At 50.8% G+C, this 24,164-nt stretch overlaps 1 protein-coding gene across 2 annotated transcripts in view; it reads left to right on the top strand.

Moving 5' to 3' along the window:
* Positions 1 to 21,013, top strand: part of PNKD (PNKD metallo-beta-lactamase domain containing) — a 70,929-nt gene extending 49,916 nt beyond the window's left edge. For both annotated transcript variants that reach the window (XM_080668876.1, XM_080668877.1), the window contains 8 exons: positions 14,415 to 14,530; positions 14,646 to 14,758; positions 15,651 to 15,709; positions 16,441 to 16,533; positions 16,870 to 17,033; positions 17,706 to 17,792; positions 18,793 to 18,908; positions 19,116 to 21,013. In XM_080668876.1, the coding sequence (XP_080525002.1) occupies positions 14,415 to 14,530; positions 14,646 to 14,758; positions 15,651 to 15,709; positions 16,441 to 16,533; positions 16,870 to 17,033; positions 17,706 to 17,792; positions 18,793 to 18,908; positions 19,116 to 19,289 (922 nt within the window). In that variant the 3' untranslated portion in view covers positions 19,290 to 21,013. The remainder of the gene's footprint in view (positions 1 to 14,414; positions 14,531 to 14,645; positions 14,759 to 15,650; positions 15,710 to 16,440; positions 16,534 to 16,869; positions 17,034 to 17,705; positions 17,793 to 18,792; positions 18,909 to 19,115) is intronic.
* Positions 21,014 to 24,164: the final 3,151 nt, after the last annotated feature.

The raw sequence follows: 24,164 nt of genomic DNA on the forward strand, positions 1-24,164 counted from the left end.
TGCTTCTACTCCAGGCTTCCAAGCCTGTTCTGCCAAGCCACCCATCAGGAAATCCTATGTCCCCTCATTCAGTGAACCCCTAGCTGCCCTGGGTCAGGATTGTGGGATCACAGATGTGAGCACAATCTAGTGGCTGTTCTCAAGGAGCAGGGGAAGGAGCATGTGAACAGGAACCCAAACCGGGGCAGGCATCAGGGCATGACAAGTTCCCCAGGAGTGAGTAACAGGGTGTGCATGAGGAGGCTGGGATCAAGCGTGTGGGCTCTCCCAGGTGTGTCCCCTGCTTCATGTCTCAGTTTCCCTTTTGCCCCTTTGCCTTCTCAGTGTTGTTGGGTAGGGAGGGCGGGCTGCAGAACCTGGCCCTGAGCAGAAAATCTGTCTGCAGAGTGGGGTTGAATGGGGAACAAGGCTGGGCCCATGCAGGCCTGGGAATGTCTGCAGAGCTGACTAAGTGGATGGCAGCCAGCCTGTGGGGCTGCACAGCCCATTCTCCCTCCCTGACCAAACCCCCCTCTCCATTTCTAGGCATAGAGGATTTTTCTTTAAAAAAATGTTTTTATTGATTTTAGAGAGAGAGGAAGAGAAAGAGAGAAACATCGACCAGCTGCAGCCTCAGCATCCACAGCAGCCCCTCTGCTCTCCCCCTATCCAGCTTCCCCTCTGCTGCCAGGTTAGTCTTCAAACCCTGGCTCTGAGCAGATGGCCCCTTCCCCAAGCCACACTGTCTACAAAATGGAGTCCACACCCTCACCCAGGCCTTTGGGGCCCGCCGACACCCCCTCCAAATCTGCCCAGTTCCATTACCTCTAGGCCATGAGCTTTTCCATACTTCTGTCTGAGAGCCTATCAGATCTGCCTTCCTCCCTACATCTCTACCTGTTGCATCCTCAAAGCTCACCTTCAAAATATGTCTAAAATCTGAACACTTATCCCCACCTCCACTGCTCCCACCCTGGGCCAACCCACGGTCAGTCCTCACCTGGCCTCGCTCCTTCAGCCTTTGTACCTCTAACCAGAACAAAACTGTTTAGATTTAATTTAAGCCCTGACATTGTTAAATGTCTTTTAATGAATGAATGAGTGACAAGCTTGGCCCAGGTGCCATCTCCTCTGCCCAGCCTCCCCAGTCCAAGTTCGTCTCCGCCTCCGAGGAACCCCTCTTTGTTTTCCCTCTCAGGGTTTTCATCGCATGTTCTTGCTTTTCTTGCATTAGGTGTTCACAGGTCTGATACCCCCCTGGACTCCCACAGGCCTGGCCCAAGAGCAGGACTCAATCAAGAGGGCCTGAGATTGGCAGGGGATAGAGCCGAAACGGACAGACCAAAATCAAAACCAAACAAAACCCCAGGGGCCTAGGCTGGGCAGTTGGCCTGGGATCATGGGCAAGGAGACAAAACTAGTTCAGGGCTCTCTGCCAGGACTGAGAAACCACAGAGAGGCCCCAGCAATTCCTGTGCCTCTAGAGTCTAGCCCCTTCCCCCCTCCTCCCCTCCCCCCCCCCCGCCCCCCGCCAGCCCTCAGCAGCAACTCCTCCTCCATCTGGGAAAGATGGGCAACGTGTGGAAAGCCCTCAAAGTCGTCAGAAGACCATTCCCGGGATGGGCATGGAGATGGTAGACACAGGCCCCATGAACTCGGGGGCAGGCCTATGTTTTGACCACATGCAGGCACTGCCCTTCTCCTGGGTGTGGGGAAGTACCCTCTGCCTGCCAGGCCTGCTGGAGCTTCAGGAAATTCACCCTGTAGGGCCTAGTTAGCTGTCTCTTTCTCTTCTTCAGTTTCCTCAGCTTTGAGAACTCTCAAAACACGGAGCTGCTCTCTTTGTTCCTCAGGGGCTTGGGAGCAGTCCCTGGCTGCAGTAGAACTCTGTGTCCTGGTGTCTGCAAGTGCCTCCGCCCTCAGCCATTCCTGGGTCGGCTTTCACAAAGAATGAAAGCCGACTGTGGCTAATCAGACACAAAGCCTTCACCACATGTCCTTGCTTATCCCTGCATTAGGTGTTCAAAGGTCTGGACTCCCACAGGCCTGGCCCAGGGAGCAGGACTAGAACAAGAGGGCCTGGGATTAGAATGTGGGAGAGCAGGGAAAAGCTAAAAGAAACAGACCCAAACCCAAACCAAACCCAACCCAGGGCCTGGGGCCTGGGGGGGCATGAGAGGAGAATCCCCAAATCCTCCCTGACCAGAGGCCTCACCAACTTAGCTTGCCTGTTGGGTCCTGGTGGAATCTGGGGCCCCACCAGGATTGGGGGTTATTTAGAGAGTGCCAGAGGGAGGAAGGAAGGGGTCAAAATAGGTGACCCTGCAATAGGGGCTTTCCAGGTCATTCTGTTGAATGCAGAACCCCCCCCCCCCCCCCCCCCCCCCCCCCCCCCCCCCGCCAACCCAATGCCATCTTGAGGCTGAGCCTAGGGCCTAGCTGGGACAGACACTTGAAAGCCCTCAGGCCTGCCGGCCTGCCCAGCACAGGGAGACTGCCCTTGGGGAGGAGGGGAAGAAGAAGAGCTTCATTGTGTGTTCTCCACTGTGTGCAGAGAGAGGAGGTTAGGGGGCGGGATGTGTCTCACTGTCTCCAGCTGTCCCACCAGCCTCCCATGGGGGCTGGAGGTTCAGACTCAGATATCAGAGAAGCCATGCTCCGGTTCAGTGTGCCCGTGACCCCTCACTGGGGCAGCTGGTGCTGTGTCCGCAGCCCTAACCCCCAGGGGAGGGCCCCCCCGGGACAGCTGCAGGGCTCACCCCAGCCGGTGGCCCCCACCCCCAGCCCTGCTCTTGCAGAGTGGTTTCTCTGTCTCTCCCACCTGGGTCCCAGAGGACCAATTAGAAAACATTCTTTCCTTTTTGGTGAGGTGACTGTGGGTTGAATGAGAATTTAAGAACGGGGCCAAAGGAGGAAAAGACCAAAATCTTCGTTTTTAGCCGGCACCCTGGATCATTCTAGAGCCCAGCTTTCTGCCCCTGCCTGGGGACCCCATGGCAGAGCCTGAATCCCACGTCAGGTCGTCTTGTAGGTCACAGTGAGCTTACTGGGCTATGCTTCTTGCCTCGGCAGCAGAAGAAAGGAAATTATAGGGCCCATTCCATGGGGCAGTGGCGTCCCAGTCACTTCCCACCTTCATCTTTCACATTTTCCCATCTAGGGTCTTGTTCTTTTTTCCTAAATTGTCTTGCGCATCTGACTCACGACACTCCCCCGTGAACCATCAACTCTGTCCTAAGTCTGGGACTGGGAGTCACAGGGCAGATTGGAAAGGGATTCTCCGGTTCAGGGGGTCTTACCCTGAGGTCCATGGGCTCTGACCCTCTGTCCTTGTGGAAAAATGCTGCCTATGTAATGGGTTGGTCCCAGGAGATGATTCACAGTGTCCCAGGAGTCCCAGGGGCCAGATCCTGGGCTGCGTGTCTGGTCAGGGTGATAGGTTATTTTCCTCAGCGAAGGCTCCCCAAGGAGTTGGGTCTGTCCCCAAATAGCTCCTGCCCACACATCTCATCCTAGCCCCTTATTTGGGTTGGGGAGGATTTTAGCGGTTAAGAATGCAGGCTGTGGGGTGATTCCCTGCCCCACCACCCACTGCTCTGCGATCCCGAGCAAATCCCTTCTTACCTCTCTGGGCTTCACTGTCCTCATCTGTGAAGTGGAGGAGTAGTAGTACCTGCCTCGGGGTTAGTTGGAGAATGACAGCAGATCATTGACAGGGCTGCTCACAAGGAAAGCTGTGGAAAAGGTCACTGTTATTAAAGATGAGCCAGTGAGCTCCAGAGAAGCAGCCTGACCTGGTGGGCAGAGCCAGGACTGTGGACTCAGCTGCAGACCCCCTGTCTAGTACTCCTTCTAGCTCTTCCACTTAAGGGACTCTGGGTCCAGACCCCAGGGCTGGGGAAGTTGGGATTTTGTGGCCCAATGACACAGTCCCACCCATGTCCTTGGGTCTAGATGACCTGCTTAGCAGAACAGCCTGCTTGGCCAGTTGTGTGGGTGCCAGAGGGGAAGGGGAGGGACTTGGAAGCAGGTGGGTAGGAAGGGGAGGGGAGAGCAGGGGCAGAGGTGGCTGTAGCTCGGGCCCCAAACATCCACACTGGGCTTCGCAGGGTCCCCAGGCTGGCATGAGGCCAGCTGCACGGGGTGCCGAGTGGACAGTCCATTTCAAGTGCCTGGTCGCTTTAATACCTGCTTGCCCAGCCCTCCCCACCTTCCTGGTCACTAAGTATTTTGAGTGCCAGTTCTGTGCTGTGCTGGGGCTGGGGCTGCAGCGGGTGCTGAGGAGCCAGGAGGAGCAGGCTGGGTCTCCAGCTGAGTCCACCTGCCCTCCGCATGGTCCTTACCACGTGGTAAGGCCCTGCCTCTGAGGGGCTCCCTCCCCGTGGAGGGGAGAGGCCGAGTGCTCCTGATGGGGGCAGGAAGGAGGCTTTCTGCTGGGATAATCAGGAGCTGCAGGGTTTGAGCTGATCCCTGAAGGAAGCTTGGGATTCCAATAAGTAGAGAAAGGCATGGAGGGTATTCCAGGCCAGAGACCTGCAGGAGGATGGTAGTTTTTATTTTTATTTTATTTATTTATTTATTTATTTTTTAAATATATTTTATTGATATTTTACAGAGAGGAAGGGAGAGGGATAGAGAGCTAGAAACATCGATGAGAGAGAAACATCGATCAGCTGCCTCCTGCACACCCCCCACTGGGGATGTGCCCGCAACCAAGGTACATGCCCTTGACCGGAATCGAACCCGGGACCCTTCAGTCCGCAGGCCGATGCTCTATCCACTGAGCCAAACCGGTTTCGGCTGGATGGTAGTTTTTAAATTTTAATGAGTTATTTCAGGTATTCAAAAAAATAGATAACAGTCTCTCCACTACCCAGCTCAAGAGATACTGCAGACCCTGTGAAGGCCTGGGCCCACCTCCTCCTGCCTCAGAGGGAGCCTGCATGCTGCTCTCCCCTCAGCTGCCGTGATTCTTTACTGTGTATGTCTACATCCCAACCAATATAGGCGATGGTTGGGCACACTTTGGCATTGTTTTAATCCTCACCCAAGGGTATTTTTTCCATTGGTTTTTAGGGAGAGTAAAAGGGAGGAGGGGGAGAGAGAGAGAGAAACATCCATATGAGAGAGACCTTGACTGGTTGCTTCCCGAATGCATCCTAACCGGGGCGCAGGGATCAAACCTGCAACCGAGATACATGCCCTCAACTGGGAATCAAACCCACAACCCTTTGGTCTGCAGGCCAATGCTCTAACCACTGGGACACATCGGCCAAGGCTACATCCTTTATTTTCCTGGCTGTGCAGTTCTCCACGGTCTGATTGTGTCACCACTTATTTATCCATTGCGCTGTTGGTGGACATTTGGGGCTTTTTGCTTGTTTACTCTTGGGAGCACAGGGTCTTCCCTGGGCCACAGAGCGGGGGAGGCAGAGACTTGTTTCCATCCCAGTTCAGGCCTGACTGGGCGTCGGACACTCGCCTGTCAGCAGTGGGGAGCCACTGAAGGCTTCAGAGCAGGAGCGGGACTCGGTCAGCAACGGTGCTGTGTTTGCCAGTGGTTTGCAGTCAGGATTGAAGGTAGAGAGCTGTGTAAAGGAGGCTTTCACAAGGGCCTGCTCCTGGGTGAGCCCATGGGGTGAGGGGTAGATGGTAAACCTTTTCTTTTTAATTCTTTATTGTTGAAAGTATTACATATTTCTCCTTTTCCCCCATTGACCTCTGCCAGCCCGCTCCCACCTCCCAGCACAGGCCCTCACCTCCCTTGGTTATGCTGATATGCATGCATACAAGTCTTTTGGTTGATCTCTTACCCCCTCCTCCCACCCTCCCCTGCCTTCCCTCTGAGGTTTGACGGTTTGTTCGATGCTTCTGTGTCGCTGGATCTATTTTTGTTCATCAGTTTATGTTGTTCATTATATTCCACAAATGAGTGAGATCATGTGATACTTATCTTTCTCCGACTAGCTTATTTCGCTTAGCACAGTGGTCGGCAAACTCATTAGTCAACAGAGCCAAATATCAACAGTACAACGATTGAGATTTCTTTTGAGAGCCGAAAACCGACTTCTGCGCATGAGCCACGAAGTTTCAATCGCACTGTACGTGAGCGCCCGCACGTGGTATTTTGTGGAAGAGCCACACTCAAGGGGCCAAAGAGCCGCATGTGGCTCGTGAGCCGCAGTTTGCCGACCACTGGCTTAGCATAATGCTCTCCAGGTCCATTCATGCTGTTGCAAATGGTAAGAGTTCTTTTAGAAGGTAAACTTGAGGGAAAATCTGTTTTGGTCGCATATGTCAGGGAAGGGTTAAATCAGAGCTCACACTGTGAAACTGGGCAGATGACAGGGCCTTTCCCAGAAGGAGAGGCAGCAGGAGGAAGAGCTGACAAGCATGGTTTTGGACGTTGGTGATTGTGACACAGCCATTATGCAGAGATGGAAGAGGAGCCAGATCTCAGAGCCTGGAGAGGCACGTGGAAGTCATTGTCAGGGGAGGACTGGGCTGGGAGCTTGGAATGAGTGTCCCATGTGTTACTGGGTCCTCAGGCCCTGCATTCCCCTGCTTTGCACTGTGATCCAGACTTCAGGGCCACCCTGTCCCTCCCCCGTGCCTCCCTCCCCCACAGCCAGCGGGTCCGGCACCCATCTCCAGCTTTCTCATCTCCAACACCCTCCAGTCCAGGCTCTTGCCATCTCTCCCACTCAGCGACTCCGTTTCCCCTGCCACCTTCCACTGCACCCCTACACAGCAGCCAAGTGAACCCTTAAAAAGGGAAGACAGAGCACATGCTTCCCCACTTTAAAAGCCACCAGCAATTTTCCACCCCTTCTCTTTGGCCTGGCCCCTGCACTCCTCTGCTCTGGCTCTCTCTGCCCTGCTGGCCCTGCCTCGGCCTTCTGGAGACTCCGAGGACACACCCCACTCCTGCCTGCTCAGGACCTTAGTGCTGCACCACCCAGGCTGTCTGCACTGCTGGCTCCCTCTCATCTGTCCATTCCCAGCTCGAAGGTTGCCCGTGGAGAAGAGGCCTTCCCTGACCACCCTGTCCACAGTAAGACAGACCTCTCCCCTTCCATCACCAGCTATAGTTCACTGCTTGTTTGTTAATTGGTTTTCCGGTTTGGTCTGTTGGCCGCTCCACTCGCTATGCTGGCAGCAACCCAGCTGCCTGGTTCTCTGCTGCTTGTACCCTGTCTGGCATGTGCAATGAATATTTGCTGAAAAAGCAAATGAAAGAGAGGGGCCTTGTTTACTGCAGCTTCTTAATGCACAGCCCCTGTCCTCGTGGATCTTGACCTTCGTTGGGGGACAAAGCACATATGAGCATCCAGAAAGGGAACGCAGGGAGCACTGAGCAGCCCTTCCCAGGTGTGGACGCCTTCTGCTAGCAGCTGTGAGGGGCACCTGGCTGAATGTGGGAAGGAAACAACAGTTGCTCAACACTTTCCACTGCCGGGTCCTGACGATTACCATTTGTTACCTTGTTTTATGTCACTTAGTCCTCACACAGCACTGCAGGGGTAAGTCCTGGCAACATGCTAAGGACAAGGAGCTGACCTGTGGGACCACTGACTTGCCCAAGCTCTCAGGAGCAGGACTCCAAGCACAGATGTGAGGTGGTTTCGGGGCCCAGAGGAAAGCAGGATTTTAAAAACTTACTTATTTACTAGAGGCCCGGTGCACAAAATTCCTGCACTGAGGCGGTGGGGAGTCCCTCAGCCTGGATTGCGAGAGGGCGCAGGCCAGGCCAAGGGACCCACCGGTGCATGATTGGGGCCGGGGAGGGACACAGGAGGTTGGCCAGCCGGGGAGGGACCACAAGAGGGCTCCAGGGCATGTCCGGCCAGACCCCAGCAGCAAACTAACCTGCTGGTTGGAGCGTCTGCCCCCTGATGTTCAGTGCATGTCATAGTGAGTGGTTGAGCAATCTTAGCATATCATTAGCATATTACGCTTTGATTGGTTGAATGGCTGACTGGATGACTGGACACTTAGCATATTAGGCTTTTATTATATAAGATGATTAATTTTTAACTTTTTATTTTGAAATTATTTCAGACTTGCAAAAATAGTACACAGTATTCCCACATGCCCCTCACCCACCTCCCTTGAATGTTAACTTCTTTCATAACCATAGTACTGTTATCAAAAACTAAGAAATTAACATCAATCTAAATTATTAACTACTTCCAGACCTTATTGAAATTTCACCTATTGTCCCACTAATGTTCTTTTTCTGGTCTAGAATCCAATCCAGGATAATTAGGTTGTTCCCACCAATCCCCTCAGGTTGGGCATCTCCCATGCCAGCTCTTGTCATCACTGACACACCCACGAAAATCTGCAGCTCCCACAGCTCTCTCGCTCGCTCCCTCCCTCCCTCAGGGCTTCTGCACTTCCTCCTGTCCGGTTCTTGGAGAGCTTTCCCCAGATTTTCACTTGACCTGCTCCCTTCTTCTTGGAAAGTCAGCTCCAGAGAGTCCTTCCTTGACTCTCGTATATAAAATAGCTCCTGTCATCCTCCTCTGCCCTTGGCACTATGTTTATTGTCCTGTCTGTCTCACTAGAATATAAGGTGCAAGAGGACGCTGACTCTGCCTACTCACTGTGTGCCCAGAGCAGGCTAATCACAAGGTCTCACTAAATACTGGTGACTGAGTGAGAAAGTACGAAGTGGCTGAAACTGATTAAAAAATAACAACAACAGTCCTGGCCAGTATGGCTCTGTTGTTTGAGTGTCATCCAGTGCACCGAAAGGTCACCAGTTCAATTCCCAGTCAGGGCACATGCCCAGGGTGCAGGCTCAATTCCTGTTTGGGAGGGTGCATGCAGGAGACAGCTGATAGATGTTTCTCTCTCATGTTGATGTTTCTCTCTCTCCCTCTCCCTTCCTCTTTCTCTAAAAAAATCAATAAAAACATATTTTTAAAAAAGAAGAACAGAATGGTAGTTACAAAATAGTCACACGGATGTAAAGTGCAGCATAGAGATTACAGTCAATAATATTGTGCTATGTGTGGTGTGAGGTGAGACACTTAGTATATACTTGTCTAACCATATGCTGTACACCCAAAACTAATACAAAATAATATTGAATGTAAACTGTAATTGAAAAAAATAATTTAAAAATAAAAGAGAAAGAGGGCCTATGAAAAATGGACATAAAGTCACAAAGGATGACAAAACCCCTCCATCGTGTGTCGAAATTCCCAATCAATACAAGTGCATGAGCACACAACCAGGGGCTACAGTGATTGACTTTGGCTAAGTCACATCTGCCAAATTGTCACAGGAACCTGCCTGGTTTTGAACAAATTGTTTGTAGACAAATCAGCTAGCTCTTTACGAAGGGCCTGAAGAGTGGTCACGCCTGCACCTCAACCCCCTTCCCACACCCTAACAATCAGACTAGCACGAATTTTTCCATTAATTTTTATATGGGACAGTACCGGTTTTATTTTATTTATTTATTTATTTTTATTTTTAATAAATCTTTATTGTTCAGATTATTACAGGTGTTCCTCTTGTTTTTTCCCCCATAGCTCCCCTCCACCTGATTGCCCACCCCACCCCATGCCCTTACCCCCCGCCACTGTCTTCATCCATAGGTGTAAGATTTTTGTCCAATCTCTTCCCACACCCCTCACACCCCTTTCCCCCTGAGAATTGTCAGTTCACTCCCTTTCTATGTCCCTGATTCTATTATATTCACCAGTCCATTCTGTTCTTCAGATTTTTTATTCACTTGATTTTTAGATTCACTTGTTGGTAGTTATGTATTTGATGTCATTTTGTTGTTCATAATTTTTATCTTTACCTTTTTCTTCTTCTTCCTCTTCTTAAAGAATACCCTTCAGCATTTCATGTAATCCTGGTTTGGTGGTGATGAACTCCTTTAGTTTTTTTCTTGTCTGTGAAGCTCTTTATCTGACCTTCAACTCTGAATGATAGCTTTGCTGGGTAGAGTAATCTTGGTTGTAGGTTCTTACTGTTCATCACTTTGAATATTTCTTGCCACTCCCTTCTGGCCTGCATAGTTTCTGCCGAGAAATCAGCTGACAGTCGTATGGGTACTCCCTTGTAGGTAACTAACCGTTTTTCTCTTGCTGCTTTTAAGATTCTCTCTTTGTCTTTTGCCCTTGGCATTTTAATTATGACATGTCTTGGTGTGGTCCTCTTTAGATTCCTCTTGTATTGGGTTCTGTGCGCTTCCTGGACTTGTAAGTCTATTTCTTTCACCAGGTAGGGAAAGTTTTCTGTCATTATTTCTTCTAATAGGTTTTCAATATTTTGCTCTCTCTCTTCTTCTGGCACCCCAAAAATTCGGATGTTGGTATGCTTAAAGTTGTCCCAGAGGCTCCTTACACTATCTTCATATTTTTGGATTATTTTTTCCTTTTGTTTTTCAGGTTGGGTGTATTTTGTTTCCTCATATTTCAGATCTTTGGTTTGATTCTTGGGGTACGTTGATCTACAGTTGAGTTTCTGTATATTCTTTATTTTAGACAGTGTATGCTTAATTTCTGACTGGTCCTTTTCCATTTTTTTGGCATTCTCATTAAGATCCTTAAAGGTCTCACTAAGTTCCTCAGCGGTTTTTAGAAGATTCTTGAGTAACCTTATAAATGTGGTTCTGAACTCTATGTTGTCCAGTAGTTTGCTTTCCTCCATTTCTTTCATTTGTGACATGTTTCTTTGTCTCCGCATTTTGCTGCTTCCCTGTGTTGATGGAATGGCTTTGTGTGGTAGGTGACCTATAGGGGCCAGTAGCTCAGCCTCCCCAATCACCTGAGGTGGACGCCTTTGGTACACCCCTTTGTGGGCTGAGTGCAAAGTCTTGGTGTAGTTAAGCCTTGATTGCTGTTGGTACACTGAGAGGAATTGACCTCCAGGCCAATTGGCCGTGAGGACCCGCTGTGTCTATAATGGAAGAACTGCTGCGCTGGAGACATGCTTATGGTGCAGGACTTGTTTCAGTGGGGCTTTGGTGCTCACTGAGTCTGCCTCTTGAATGTGTCACTTATGGATGTGAGGAGTTGAAATCTGGTGTCTCACACTGACCACTAGGTACACTGGCTTCTGGATCTCCAATGGGGTGCAGGTCAGCTACTGTCTGAGGCCACCCAGCAGGAGCTACAGCGAGAACTACAGTTTTCTCCTCTTTGCTTGGGGTTTGGAGGTTTTGGAGCTGTCTGACCCAGGCTGCAAGTTTGCTAGGTTAAGCTGCGATAGGGTAGGCCATTCATCTGCTAAAGCCGCTGCTTGGAGCTTGGGTGGGTTTGTAGGTTGTGCAGGGCGGGGTCTCAGGGCGTCACTAGGCTAGGGCATGGCAAACAGCGATGGCTGCCAGAAAGCCAGCTCTGTGTCTCTGATCAAGTCCCACGCCCCAGCGCAGTAAACAATTATTCCTGCGGGCAGCCCTGCAAGCAAGCCACCCTCACTTTCCGACTCGATGGCAGACAGTCCAGCTTCTCCCCGTAGGAGTTTGGGTCCCCCGCGTCTCCCCAGAAACTGGAGTTTGGAGTAATTGGGAGCTTGTCTCCCTTCGGGTTGAAAAAAGCAGCGCTCCCAGTCGCCTGCCGCCAGCCCAATTCGCGCGCCTCCGTACCTCAGCTTTTTAGCGCTTGTGCACGTCTCAATGCTCTTTTCTCTTTCCTTCTAGTTGTAGAACTTCCACTCAGTTAGCTTTCCTGTGGTTCTGGGTGATAGACATTTTGTCTTTTAGTTGCAGTTTTGAAATTGTTGTGTGAGGCAGCAGTTTAGGTGTTTACCTACGCCGCCATCTTGGATCAGGCTTATTTTATTTTTTTAATTAATTTCTTTATTGATTAAGGTATCACATATTTGTCCTCATCCCCCCATTCCCATCCCAAACCCCTCCCCACACATGCCCCCACCCCCCTGTTGTCCGTGACCACTGGTTAGGCTTATATGCATGCATACAAGTCCTTTGGTTGATCTCTCCCCCTTATCCCCACCCTCCCCTACCTTCCCTCTGAGGTTTGACAGTCTCATCAATGCTTCCCTGTCTCTGGGTCTGTTTTTGTTCATCAATTTATGTTGTTCATTATTTCCCCTAGATGAGTGAGATCGTGTGATACTAGAAATACACTTATAAGAACCGAAAATGAGACAAGCAATAATTGTTATGCTGGGAGGCAAATGAATCAGTCTGTAGTGAGTTTCTTTCTGGGCCAACAGTTCTTTTGAGTCCCAATTGCAATGTCAAACAGTTCCTTATGTGTACATGTCAGCGATGAGATTTCAGTTCTGGATGGTGGACAAATGTTGGTAATGCAGGTCCAACCCTCTCTAGTTTGGTCCTGGGCAACCTGCTGCGACGCACAGCTGCTGACTGCTAGTATGGCAAGGCATTGTCAGCGTCTTCCATCTCTGGACTGTTTCTCTTCTGTCTTCATGGCTGGAGCAATTCCTCTCTGTTGCAGGAATCCACATGGTCTTGGAGGTGTTTTCTGAAAATATACAAACATATTCTCGACCAAAAGTTAATAAAGGAATCTTTTCTATAAATTTGACTTGGGATCCTTTTTTGTTTTTTGCCCAAACAATTTTCCTTTGGCTTGTTTAGACACCATGTGTGTTTTTCATGGGTGTCTTGCTGTTAGCATTACAAATGAAAGTTAATTTTCTAAAGTAAAAATTTTCTAGATGTAATTTACTTACAGGATATTTTTCCTTACATGATATTCTTCTACTATCCCTCCCTTTTTTATTTAAATATTAGGAGGCTTTTGGAAATTTTATAATGTAGTCTTGATAGCTTTTAAAGTACCGGTTTTAAATGCAAATGTGAGGACATTTAATTCCCATGTGGAATCACTGGAACTACATAATTCACACTTCTCAGCTTGTGTAGAAATACGTGTTTTGTTCTGACCAAACCACTGGAACGCTGCACAAAACTAACTCAACTGTTTTTTGTTTTTGTTTTTGTTTTTTTGTTTTAAATATATTTTATTGATTTTTTACAGAGAGGAAGGGAGAAGGATAGAGCGTTAGAAACATCGATCAGCTGCCTCCTGCACACCCCCCACTGGGGATGTGACCGCAACCAAGGTACATGCCCTTGACCGGAATCGAACCTGGGACCCTTCAGTCCGCAGGCCGATGCTCTATCCACTGAGCCAAAACGGTCAGGGCTCAACTGTTATTTTACCTCTTGACACACACACCACATTCTACCTTCACACTCTACCTTCAGCTCATGGATGAGCCAGGAAGGACTGATGAAAAGGAGAGGACAGGTCGGTGACCCCCTTTCCCTTTCCTTCTGTAGCATCATTTGCAGCTTAGTTGGTTGAATTATTCAGGGGCGTAACTTGCGTAACTTGCATAATGTGGTAGGGTTCCTTGGTCATTTGTGTTTCTTAGAACCCCACTACTTTCTTTATGCCTTTGAAGCAGATTCTGGTTTGAACTGAAGGTGTGGCCTCTCCGGACAGTCAGTGCCCCCATCACTCAATTGTAGATGGAAACTCAACTTGTATCACTTTGAGTCTGGTTGAATTCCCATACATAACAGGTCTGCCAGAATTCTGTGCTCACGGGGCATTGCAAACACGGTATGTGTATGGGGGAGCAAGGAACAGAACATACATGTTTTGTGTGTATCACCTATGCTTGTGTGCATGTTCTGTTGTCCCATCAGACTTCACACAAGGTCAAAGGTAAAATTATGGATTTCAAGATGGGAACAGCAGAGCATCAAACCAAGCAGGGGCCACACACCGGAGAAGCTGGCCCTGCGTGCTGCATTCTGTATTTGTAGGGTTCTGTCATTTACAAAGCCCACATCCTTTTTGCAGCCTTTTCACCGTGTTGCCTGGGATGGCCTGGCAGAGTGGCCAGAAGAGGGAGGAAGTGTGGTCAGCCCATCCAACCTCATCTCTCCCTGCTTCCTCCACCAAACAGCCAAACAGAACTTTCTAGTTTCCCTCAACAAGCCCTGCTGTCTGCTGTTATAGTTTCCTCTACCCCAGTGGTTCTCCAAGTTGTGGTCCCTGGGCCAGCAGCGTTGCCATCACCTGAGGTTATTAGAGCAATGCAAATTCCCAGGCTCCTTTTTCAGGTGGTTCAGCATTCCCTGGCATCATTGTGATGCATCACTGCTCTTCCTGAAATATATTTCTCACCTATTTCAGCTTCCTAACTCCTCCACCCCTTTCACTGAAAAAACTCACACTCCAGGAGTCGGTTTGAATTCTTCACCTCTCCCTGATGGGCTGCAAAAAGGGTGTGTCTGTCTTGTTCTCCATCTTGTCCTGAGTACTGAGCAGGGCAAACAGTAGGCATACAATAAGTGATGGTGGCGTTGCATTGACTCAGGGGTGGCCAGCTGAGGGGAGACATGGGGCCTGGGCCTCACGGAAGGTCGGGGGTGCGGGGCTGAGCACAGACATCCCTCCCTGCAGGTACAGCCTGTACACCCGCACCTGGCTTGGGTACCTCTTCTACCGACAGCAGCTGCGCAGGGCTCGGAATCGCTACCCCAAAGGCCATTCCAGAACCCAGCCCCGCCTCTTCAATGGTGAGCTCTCACCCCCAGCTTTGCCCACTACCCTCCCTGTCTACTCCCTGTCACGTACCCCCAACTGCTGGGCTCCCTGCCTGTCACCTCACCCACAACCCACTTCTGTCCCCAGGAGTGAAGGTGCTTCCCATCCCTGTCCTCTCGGACAATTACAGCTACCTCATCATCGACACCCAGGCCCGGCTGGCTGTGGCTGTGGATCCTTCAGACCCTCAGGCCGTGCAGGTGAGGGGCAGGGATCCCTGGGGTCACCTTGGGGACTAGCAGCTACCCTTTACTAGAGAAGGGCTGATCCTGGTCCCTCTGCCAATGGAACATGCCCCCTCCACATGCGCTCACACACAGAAACCCCCACAACCACAGCCTGAGGCAGGGTCGGTGGGTGTCCAGGGCTTAACTGGAGGAAGGGGGGAAGGCAGCAGCGAGGGAACCAGACCCCAAGAGAGCAATGCTGATGCAGGACTGTGGGTCTCTCATTCTCTGTGGCTCTCTTTCTGGCCCTCTTTCTTCTCTCCTCAGCTCTGTCTGTCAGTATCCGGGACTCTCCATCTTTCCCTCCCATTTCTTTCTTTCTTTCTTTTTTTTTTTTTAATAATACATTTTATTGATTTTTTACAGGGAGGAAGGGAGAGGGATAGAGAGTTAGAAACATCGATGAGAGAGAAACATCGATCAGCTGCCTCCTACACACCCCCTACTGGGGATGTGCCTACAACCAAGGTACATGCCCTTGACCAGAATCAAACCTGGGACCCTTCAGTCCGCAGACCGACGCTCTATCCACTGAGCCAAACCGCTTAGGGCTTTCCCTCCCATTTCTTATTCCTGTGTGTGCTTATGTCTCTCTTCCCCTCTCCTCCACCTCCTCGCCTCTCCTATGTGTCCATGCTGGGTCTCAGCTGCCACCTCCCCTTCCCCAGCCCTTTTCTCCTACCCCCTTCTCATTCTCTAGCTCTACCTCTCTCTCTCTCTCTCTCTCTCACCCCTCCCTCTCCCTCACCCCTCCCTCCTCTCTTTTCCTCTCCTCTCCACCCAGCACCCACGCCCCTATCTCTCTCTGCCTGGAGCCTCCCTCTGTGGCCTGTTCCTCAGTCTCAGTAACTTCTCTCTCTTCCAGGCTTCCATTGAAAAGGAAGGTGTGACCTTGGTTGCCATCCTCTGCACCCACAAACATTGGTAAGGAGCTGCGTGGAGGTCCAGCTACACATGCTCTTCCCTAGCTGACTCTTCCCCGGTTCATCTTGTTAGGTCTGAGCTCCATAAGGTCAGGCCGGGCTGGGGGTCAGGAGGTCAGGATGGGGGCCACCACACCTCATGAAGTACCGGGGCCCTAGCAGAGAGGGAGGGCAGTGGGCCTCCCACTGCTCCACTTATCAGGCTCCTGAAGCCCCAGAGGAGGGCAGGGCAGACACTTATCTCTCGTTCCATGTTCCATGGGCACTTCTTACATGCCTGCTCTGCCCTGGGCATGGGTAGACCTTGTGATCTCTTCTCTCAAGAAGATTATAGTGCAATAGGGGAGACAGCCATGCATGAAAGTGTACAACAATGACAAACGATGACATCAGTGGCAGTTGGCACAGGGTATAGGGGGTGGTGGGCACCAGGTGGGGCATAATCAGATCCACTTGGAAGAATTAGGAGCTGGTGACCCAGGAGCTGAGAGAGTCCAGAAAGATTAGTTGACATTGGCCAGTGATGGGGGCTGGCGGGGGGGGTGGTGGTGGTGGGGTGACATTCTGAAAAGGGAAACAGCTTAAACAAAGGCCCGGAGGTATGGACAGCTCGGCTCAGTCCAGCAGCCAGGACATCCAGGGCTCACAGGCCCGGAGGTGCCACGGGAAGAGGAGGCGAGGAGGCCTAGTGCAGTTACCCCTCAAAGCCTTCCCTGTCCCTGCTGTCTACAGGGACCACAGTGGAGGGAACCGTGACCTCAGCCGGCGGCACCAGGACTGTCGGGTGTACGGGAGCCCTCAGGACGGCATCCCCTACCTCACCCAGTAAGTCCCTGACCCAGGGGTGGGATGGCACTTCCATGGGCCCATCCCTGAACTTTTAGTCGAGTATTTTGCTGATGCCTCTCCTGGCCTTTAGAGAGCAGGTCACAGCCCATTTGAAGACTGACACTGCCCACCCCCAACTGATTGAGCCATGCTCCCCAAAGCAGGAAGAGGGGAGGGTTTGGATCTGAAGTCCTAGGCACTGGGGGTGCCTTCTCTTTTTGGTGTGGAAGCCCTGACTCCTGCAAATTTCCCAGCCCCTTGAGCCTCGGGTAAGGCAGGACCAGGTTGGCATAAGCTCTAGTACCTTCTCTCCCCTGTTGCCTTGCTCCTCAGTCCCCTGTGTCATCAGGATGTGGTGAGCGTGGGACGGCTTCAGATCCGGGCTCTAGCCACCCCTGGCCACACACAAGGCCATCTGGTCTACTTGCTGGATGGGGAGCCCTACAAGGGTCCTTCCTGCCTCTTTTCAGGGGACCTGCTCTTCCTCTCTGGCTGTGGTGAGTTCCCCCAAAGGCAAGAGGGAGGATGAGGGGTAGAAGGGAGGGAAGAGACCAGGGCAGGGGCCCAAGGACAGCCTCAGTGCCATGCAATGCAGTAAAGCACCATTTTTGTACAGACGTTGCCTCGGCAGTTACTCCGATTTGGGGAACTGTTACCTATGTTACCTGAATTTCTTTTATATTCTCACGACTTCCCACAGGGACTGGATAGAATGAGACAATGCCTGTAACTGAGTACAGGGCATTTGTTTCCACTGGGTGGAGCCTGATTCTCTGATACAGTGACTCGGGGACTAAGTTACAAAAACTTGAGAACCCCTGAGCAAGAGGATGATGGGGATCACAAGGCCCAGGCTGTATAGAGTCCCAACAGGCAGCACTAGCAAAGAAGGAAGTGCTCCGTGGAAAGGAGCAACCTGACAGGGCCATGCTTGGGGTTGTTAGGACCCAGCTTGAAGCCTGGCGCCCCCTCTCCACCTGCATGTCAGTATGTGTAGTGGAGGCCTTCAGGAGGGCTTGGCTGGGGGTGAATATATGGGCCCAGCTCCCTGGTGCATGGTTGAGGGCTGGTGGCTCGAGGTGCACAAGCTGGTCCCTGTCCCACTTCACATACCTTATATCATACTGTGTTACCCTGGTGTTTTATAACATACCCCCTGACCCCACCAGGACGGACCTTTGAGGGCACTGCAGAGACCATGCTGAGCTCACTGGACACTGTGCTGGGGCTGGAAGATGACACTCTGCTGTGGCCTGGTGAGGTGCCCCCTTCCCCAACCCTTCCCCCTTCTAGAGTCCCCCAGACCCAGCTCCCTTCTTATTGGAATACTGGCTCTGTAACGCCTCTGCTTAGCCAGAGCTGAGGATGAAAACTCACCTTTGCTTTTGAGGGGAGAAGTCAGTAAATCCAGTCTACGTGTATCCATTGTCTGCATCCATATCCACCCATTGTACGTCCAGCCATATGTGTATATGTATGTACATTGCATGTCCATATATATATATATATATATATATATATATATGTACATTGCATGTCCATATATATATATATATATATATATATATATATATATATATAGCATGTCCACAGTTTCTTTTTTTTTAAAATATATTTTGATTGATTTCAGAGAGGAAGGGAGAAGGAGAGATAGAAACATCAATGCTGAGAGAGAATCATCAATCAGCTACTTCCCACATGCCCCCACCAGGGACCGGGCCCGAAATCCAGGCATGTGCTCTGACCAGGATTCAAACCATGACCTCCTAGTTCATGGGTCAAAGCTCAACCACTGAGCAACACCTGCCAGCGCATGTCTACAGTTTCTAAAACACATTAACCAATATCTCAGTTAATCCTCAGGATATCTCATTTCATCCATTCATTCACACTTTCCCAAGCACCTAGCATATGCCAGGCTCTGTTCTAGGCACTGGAGACACACCCTTTAGTGGCATTATTTACTCCACTTGCCAAAGAAAACTGTAGCCCAGAGAGGTGCCATGACTTGACTGAGGTCGCAAAGGTGGGCAGAGGCAGAGTCGGGCTAGAACACGGTCTCCTGGCTGCAGATCTGGTGGATTCCCCTGAATTGCTTCTGCCTCTTCACACGTGGCTGATTTGTGCCCACCTTGCCCAGGCAGTGCTGCCCCTCCTCCTGGGTGTCAGTACCATAGGCCTGGGGGCAGAGAGGACTTTTCCTGATCACACACCAATCTCTCTCTGCCCTGCCTCTGGCCCCGTGGGGGTCCTTAGGTCATGAGTATGCAGAGGAGAACCTGGGCTTTGCTGGTGTGGTGGAGCCTGAGAACCTGGCCCGGGAGAGGAAGATGCAGTGGGTGCAGAGGCAGCGGATGGAGCGCAAGAGCACGGTGAGGGGCCGTGAGGGCACTCCCCGGAGGGAACCCTTCCTGCTGAGCCAGGCCTTTGTGCCCCTCCCAGAGCTCTGACATGTTTGCTTCCTAGGCCTTCCAGTGAGAACTCCTGGGCCCCAGGACGGGGCAGGGGGCGGGAGGCTTCCCTTGTTGGGTACATTTTCCAGATTCTCCCCACCAAAGCCAGCTGCTCTGGTCCCACAGTGCCCATCCACCCTGGGAGAGGAGCGCTCCTACAACCCGTTCCTGAGGACCCACTGCCTGGTGCTGCAGGAGACTGTGGGGCCGGGCCCGGGCCCCGCTGAGGACGATGGCTACTCCCGGGCCCAGCTCCTGGAGAAGCTCCGCCGGCTGAAGGATCTGCACAAGAGCAAGTGATGTCCCCCAGCACCCCCCAGCCCACCCGCATGGTGGGGAGGCCGCCCATCGCCCACACAAACCACCCTCATTGCTACCAACACCACCTCTGTTAGTGCCACGGTGGGCATCATTCCCCAACACTCGTCATGGAGACAAGGCGGGAAGACCTTGAGGCCCAGGGAAGGGACTGCTCCAAGTCTTGGAGACTCCATGGTGTGAGGCTGAGCTGTCAAGCCTAACAGGAAAGGAGGGGCCCTGGGGCATCTCCAGACCTAACTGAAAGGGTCCCCTGCTCCTTCCCCATTCCTGCGCTGGCAGTGAGCACCTGGAGGCTGCGATGAGCCCCTCCCTCAGGAGGCAGCCACTAAGCCCAGGCCACAGGAGCCATGAACAGGTTGAGTGCATCCCCCTTCTCCCACTCAGGGTTGGGAAACTCAGTCTCCCCAACTGGGCTCTGGTTTACACTGCCCCTCCTCTCCCACCCTGCCCCATCCCACAAAGGCATTTTCCAACCGAGCCATTTCTGAGAAAGGTGAAAGGGATGGAAGTCTGGCTGTCTGTCCAGTCTCAGCCTCAGTGGCTTCCCTACAGCCTGGAAGAGGGAGGGTCCTGGTTGCCAAGGAAACCTTGACTTCAGGCTCAGGAGACACCTGAGGGTGCTGGATTGCAACCCAGCAGTCTTGTAGGTCACACGGGCTCCCTGCACAGCTGGCCTGGTCCTGCCCGCTGGCCTCTGCCCCTGCCCTGGGCCAACAGCCCCTCCCTTCCAGGCGAGAGAGAGCCATCGTCTGCCATGGCCCGCAGTTTTGTCAGTATGGCCCTTATTCTTAGGAACTTCTGCCTCCTCTAACTTCTGCTTTATCCTCAGCCCCTTTCCTCTTTTAGTTATTAACAACATTCATCTGGCCCCTTGCAGTTTGCCAAGAACACTCTGTGTCATTTCTCATTTGGTCCTTGGCCCCATCCTGGCTGGGGGAGGGGTCTGTGAGGCAGAGTTCAGAAATGGAAACCTGGGAGCAGAGGCCTCTCAAGGGAATGGCAGCTTCCAGGACCCCAAGCCTGGGCCCTGCCCTCTGCTCAGCCCTCCCTCAGCTCAGCGTCTCCTTTGGTCTTGGGTCCAGGTTCCTTTGGGGCCTCATGAGGAACCCTATGGTCCTCAAGCAGGTGTACCTGGGTCAGCCAGGGGCCTTGTCTTCCTTCCTCAGGCTCTGCTCACCTCTGGCAAGCCTCCAAGATGCCCCGTGCCCTCAGTTTCTCATCATCATCTGGCCTCTGCCTCCCTCTCTAGCCACAGCCTCTAGTACCAACTCTAGCAATACTACCGGAATAGAGTTCCCTGCACCCCAAGATATGCAGTTTCCTGCCTCTGTGCCTTCGCTCATGCTGTTTCTTCAGACTGGAATGCCTTTCCCTGCTCCTCCTGCCTTGTCTGCCTGGCAAACACCTGTTCATTCTTCACAATCCCCCTCAATGGCCCCCTCCTCCAGGAAGACAACCCCATGCTCCCCCTCCAACCCCCCCCCCCCCGCCCCAGGCTACCTCTGCTCTTTGTAAATGCTTCTCTGTGGCATTTATCACTCTGTATTACTTGTTTACACGTTTGTCTCCCCTTCCAGACTGTGAACCCTTCAGGGCATGGACTGTATCTTATGCATCTCTGTATTTCTGCGCCTAGCACGGTGCCTGGCACACAGTAGGCGCTCAATAAATGTTAAATGAATGAATGATTTAAGAGAAGCTTGATCGCTTAGTGGGACTGTCTTTATTGCTGGTTTTGTTCTGTCTGGGTTACAGGTCCACCAGCTTGGAGTTAACTGTGCTTCAAGAGCTTTGGCCAGAAACAACGCCATGAATATAATCTCCTATGGCTCATGTGCATCTGTTCAGGGCTTACAACTCGTTTACCTCTGTGTCTTCTGAAGCTTGAGATGCACAGGTGTGCCCTGGCCACAGGGAGATGTTTTACATGGTCACAGCACAGCAGTGGAAAGCACTTCAAGGGCAAGGCCTTGGCCTCTCTTTGATGCCTCTCTAACTAAGGGCCAGATGCCACTGTCTGGAGTTAAATTTTAACAACATGGTTTGGGGTTAATATTTTTGACAAGTGACACCACTTTTCAATTCAGGACAGTAATTAAAGGTATTTATTGAAATAAGAAAATAAGGAGCAAAGGTGACACTTGGCTATGGCAGAATTCTTTTTTTTAAATATATTTTTATTGATTTCAGAGAGGAAGAGAGAGGGGGAGAGAGATAGAAACATCAATGATGAGAATCATTGATTGGCTGCCTCCTGCACACGCCCCCTACTGGGGATTGAGCCTGCAACCCGGGCATGTGCCCTTGACCAGAATTGAACCCAGGACCCTTCAGTCTCAGGCTAACACTCTATCCACTGAGCCAAACCAGCTAGGGCTATGGCAAAATTCTTGAAGGTGGCGCTGGTATGGCTGAAGAATGAAGCACTGGCTTAGCTCCACATTTCCCTGGGGGCAGCTCAAGGCATAGTCTTCCCACCCCTGGCCATACCTCTCCTCCCTCTGAGGTGCTCCTCTTCACCCCAAGTTGGGGACCATGGCACTGGCCCAGGCTGTCCTGGATCAGGGCGGCAGCTGGGGTGGGGGTGAGGAAAGGGGCCTGGTCCTCACCCTCCTGAAGAAGGGCAGTTGTCTGTGCTCTGTGATTGTCTCTGTCACTGCTGTCTTGAATGGGCCAGGTCACTCTGGGTACCCAGCTTTGAGGGGCCCTTGGTGATGGTTCTCTAACACTGGTGACACATCTTCCCAGGGCCTTGGGTCATCCTCCCACAAAGGCATCTGTCCTGAATGATGACACATGCTTCTCCCACAGCTGGAACTGACCAGCAGCAACCAGGCCACTTGCTCCTTGCTTGCAGGTGTCACTGGGCTTTGAGACCTGAGTTCTAATCCCAGCTCTGTCACTCAACATCCAAGTGACCTTGGATAAGTCACTTCCCTGACCTCAGTTTCCAATGGAGATGACAAGCATGAGTGAGTCAACCTTTTCAAGGACAAGTGACAAATACTTAACAGAAAGGAGCTTAGACCAAAAGGGAAATTTATCAGCTCATGAAATCAAGAAGAGTAGGATTATGTCATGGTGAGTTCAGGCATGAATATGAATAGTATCATCACCATTTGGATCTGCTTTCTTCTTTATTGGTATGGTTCTGTCAGGCTGTCTTCCTGCAGCAGAAAGATGTTCTCTAGAAGTTCCAGGCTACTAGTTCATATAATTTAGCAGAACCCCCAATAGTCCCAGGGATTGAGTTTCATTCACCCAGTTGGGGTCATGTGACCAACCCTGAATCAACCATAAGGATAAGGTATCCGGACCTCTCTGACTGGCCAAATAGGTCACATGACTATACCTGGAAGGGCAGTGTCAGACCCAACTGAAACACAGTGCATTGAGAGTAGGGAAAGAGTCCCCCAAAAAACCAGTAGGTCTGATACCAGAAATGATGCAAGGCAGCAAAATCACAACCCTTCACTAACAATTCGACTTACTATTAGGATAGTCTGATGAGAAACGGCATATGAAGTCACTTGGGAAAATGTTATATCAGACTTTAGATGCTATAATTAATTATAAAGAAGAAATGGAGGTAGACATATGGTCCCCAAGGTGTTTGAAGAAAAATATAGAAAAAAAACTTAATGTGATTCACATATGAAAGCGATAGGGTTTGCTTTTTTTAAATTTTATTTAAATCCTCTATTTTTTTGTTAACAACTTTGAGATATAATTTACATAAACACAAAATTCACCCTTTTAAAAAGTGCACGATTCAGTGGTTTTTAGTACAGGCAGTTTTCTGGCAATGGCTGCAATCTAATTTTAGACATTTTCATCATCTCAGATAGAAACCCTGTGCCCATTTGATGTCACTCCCTGCCTCCATGCCTCCACCTCACCCCCAACTAGGCAGCCACTGATCTACTTTCTGTCTCTAGATTTATTCTGGACATGCCATATAAATAGAATCATACATATGTGGTCTTTTGTGACTGGTTTCTTTTACTCAATATGATTTCAAGGTTCATCCATGTTGTAGCATGTATCAGTACTTTATTCCTTCATGGCTAAATAATATCCCTTTGCATTTATACACCACATTTTGCTTATCCATTCATCAGCTGATGCACAGTTGGGTTGTTTTCGCCTTTTGACTATTATGAATAATGGTGCTATGAACATCTGTGTACAAGTTTTTGCATAGACAGATGTTTTCAGTTCTCTTGGGTATATACCTAGGAGTGGAACTGCTAAGTCATACAGTAACTCCATGTTTAACTTTTTGAGGAACTAGTAAACTGCTTTCCAAAGCAACTGTGAGTTTTCCTAATGCCACTGATGGCTCACGTGCAGGGAGAGGCTTATTCATAAATCACTTTGGCTTTTAAAAAGTAATGCGCCCTAACCGGTTTGGCTCAGTGGATAGAGCCTCGGCCTGCAGACTAAAGGGTCCCAGGTTCGATTCTGGTCAAGGGCATGTACCTTGGAGAAACCAAGATGGCGGCACCTATACTTGCTGCCTCTCACAACCACATCAAAACCACAATTAAATGGCAGGACAACTACCACCCAGAACCACGGGAAAGCTGGCTGAGAGGAAGTTCCACAATTAGAGAGGTGAAGAAAGCTCATTGAGACTGGTAAGAAGTGCAGAGGCGCGGAAAGTGCTGGCACCTGGATGTGCTGCTCTTTAAACCAGGAGGGTGATGCAAGCTCCCGTTTGCTCTGAACTCCAGTTCCGGGGGAGACACTGGGGGACCTAGGCACATACGGGGAGAAACTGGACTGTCTGGCATCAGGACAGGAACGCGAGGGCGGCTTACTCTTAGAGGTGCTCGCAGTAATCATTGTTCC

The sequence above is a fragment of the Plecotus auritus genome (genome assembly GCF_963455305.1).
Source record: "Plecotus auritus genome assembly, chromosome: 5".
NCBI lineage: Eukaryota > Metazoa > Chordata > Mammalia > Chiroptera > Vespertilionidae > Plecotus > Plecotus auritus.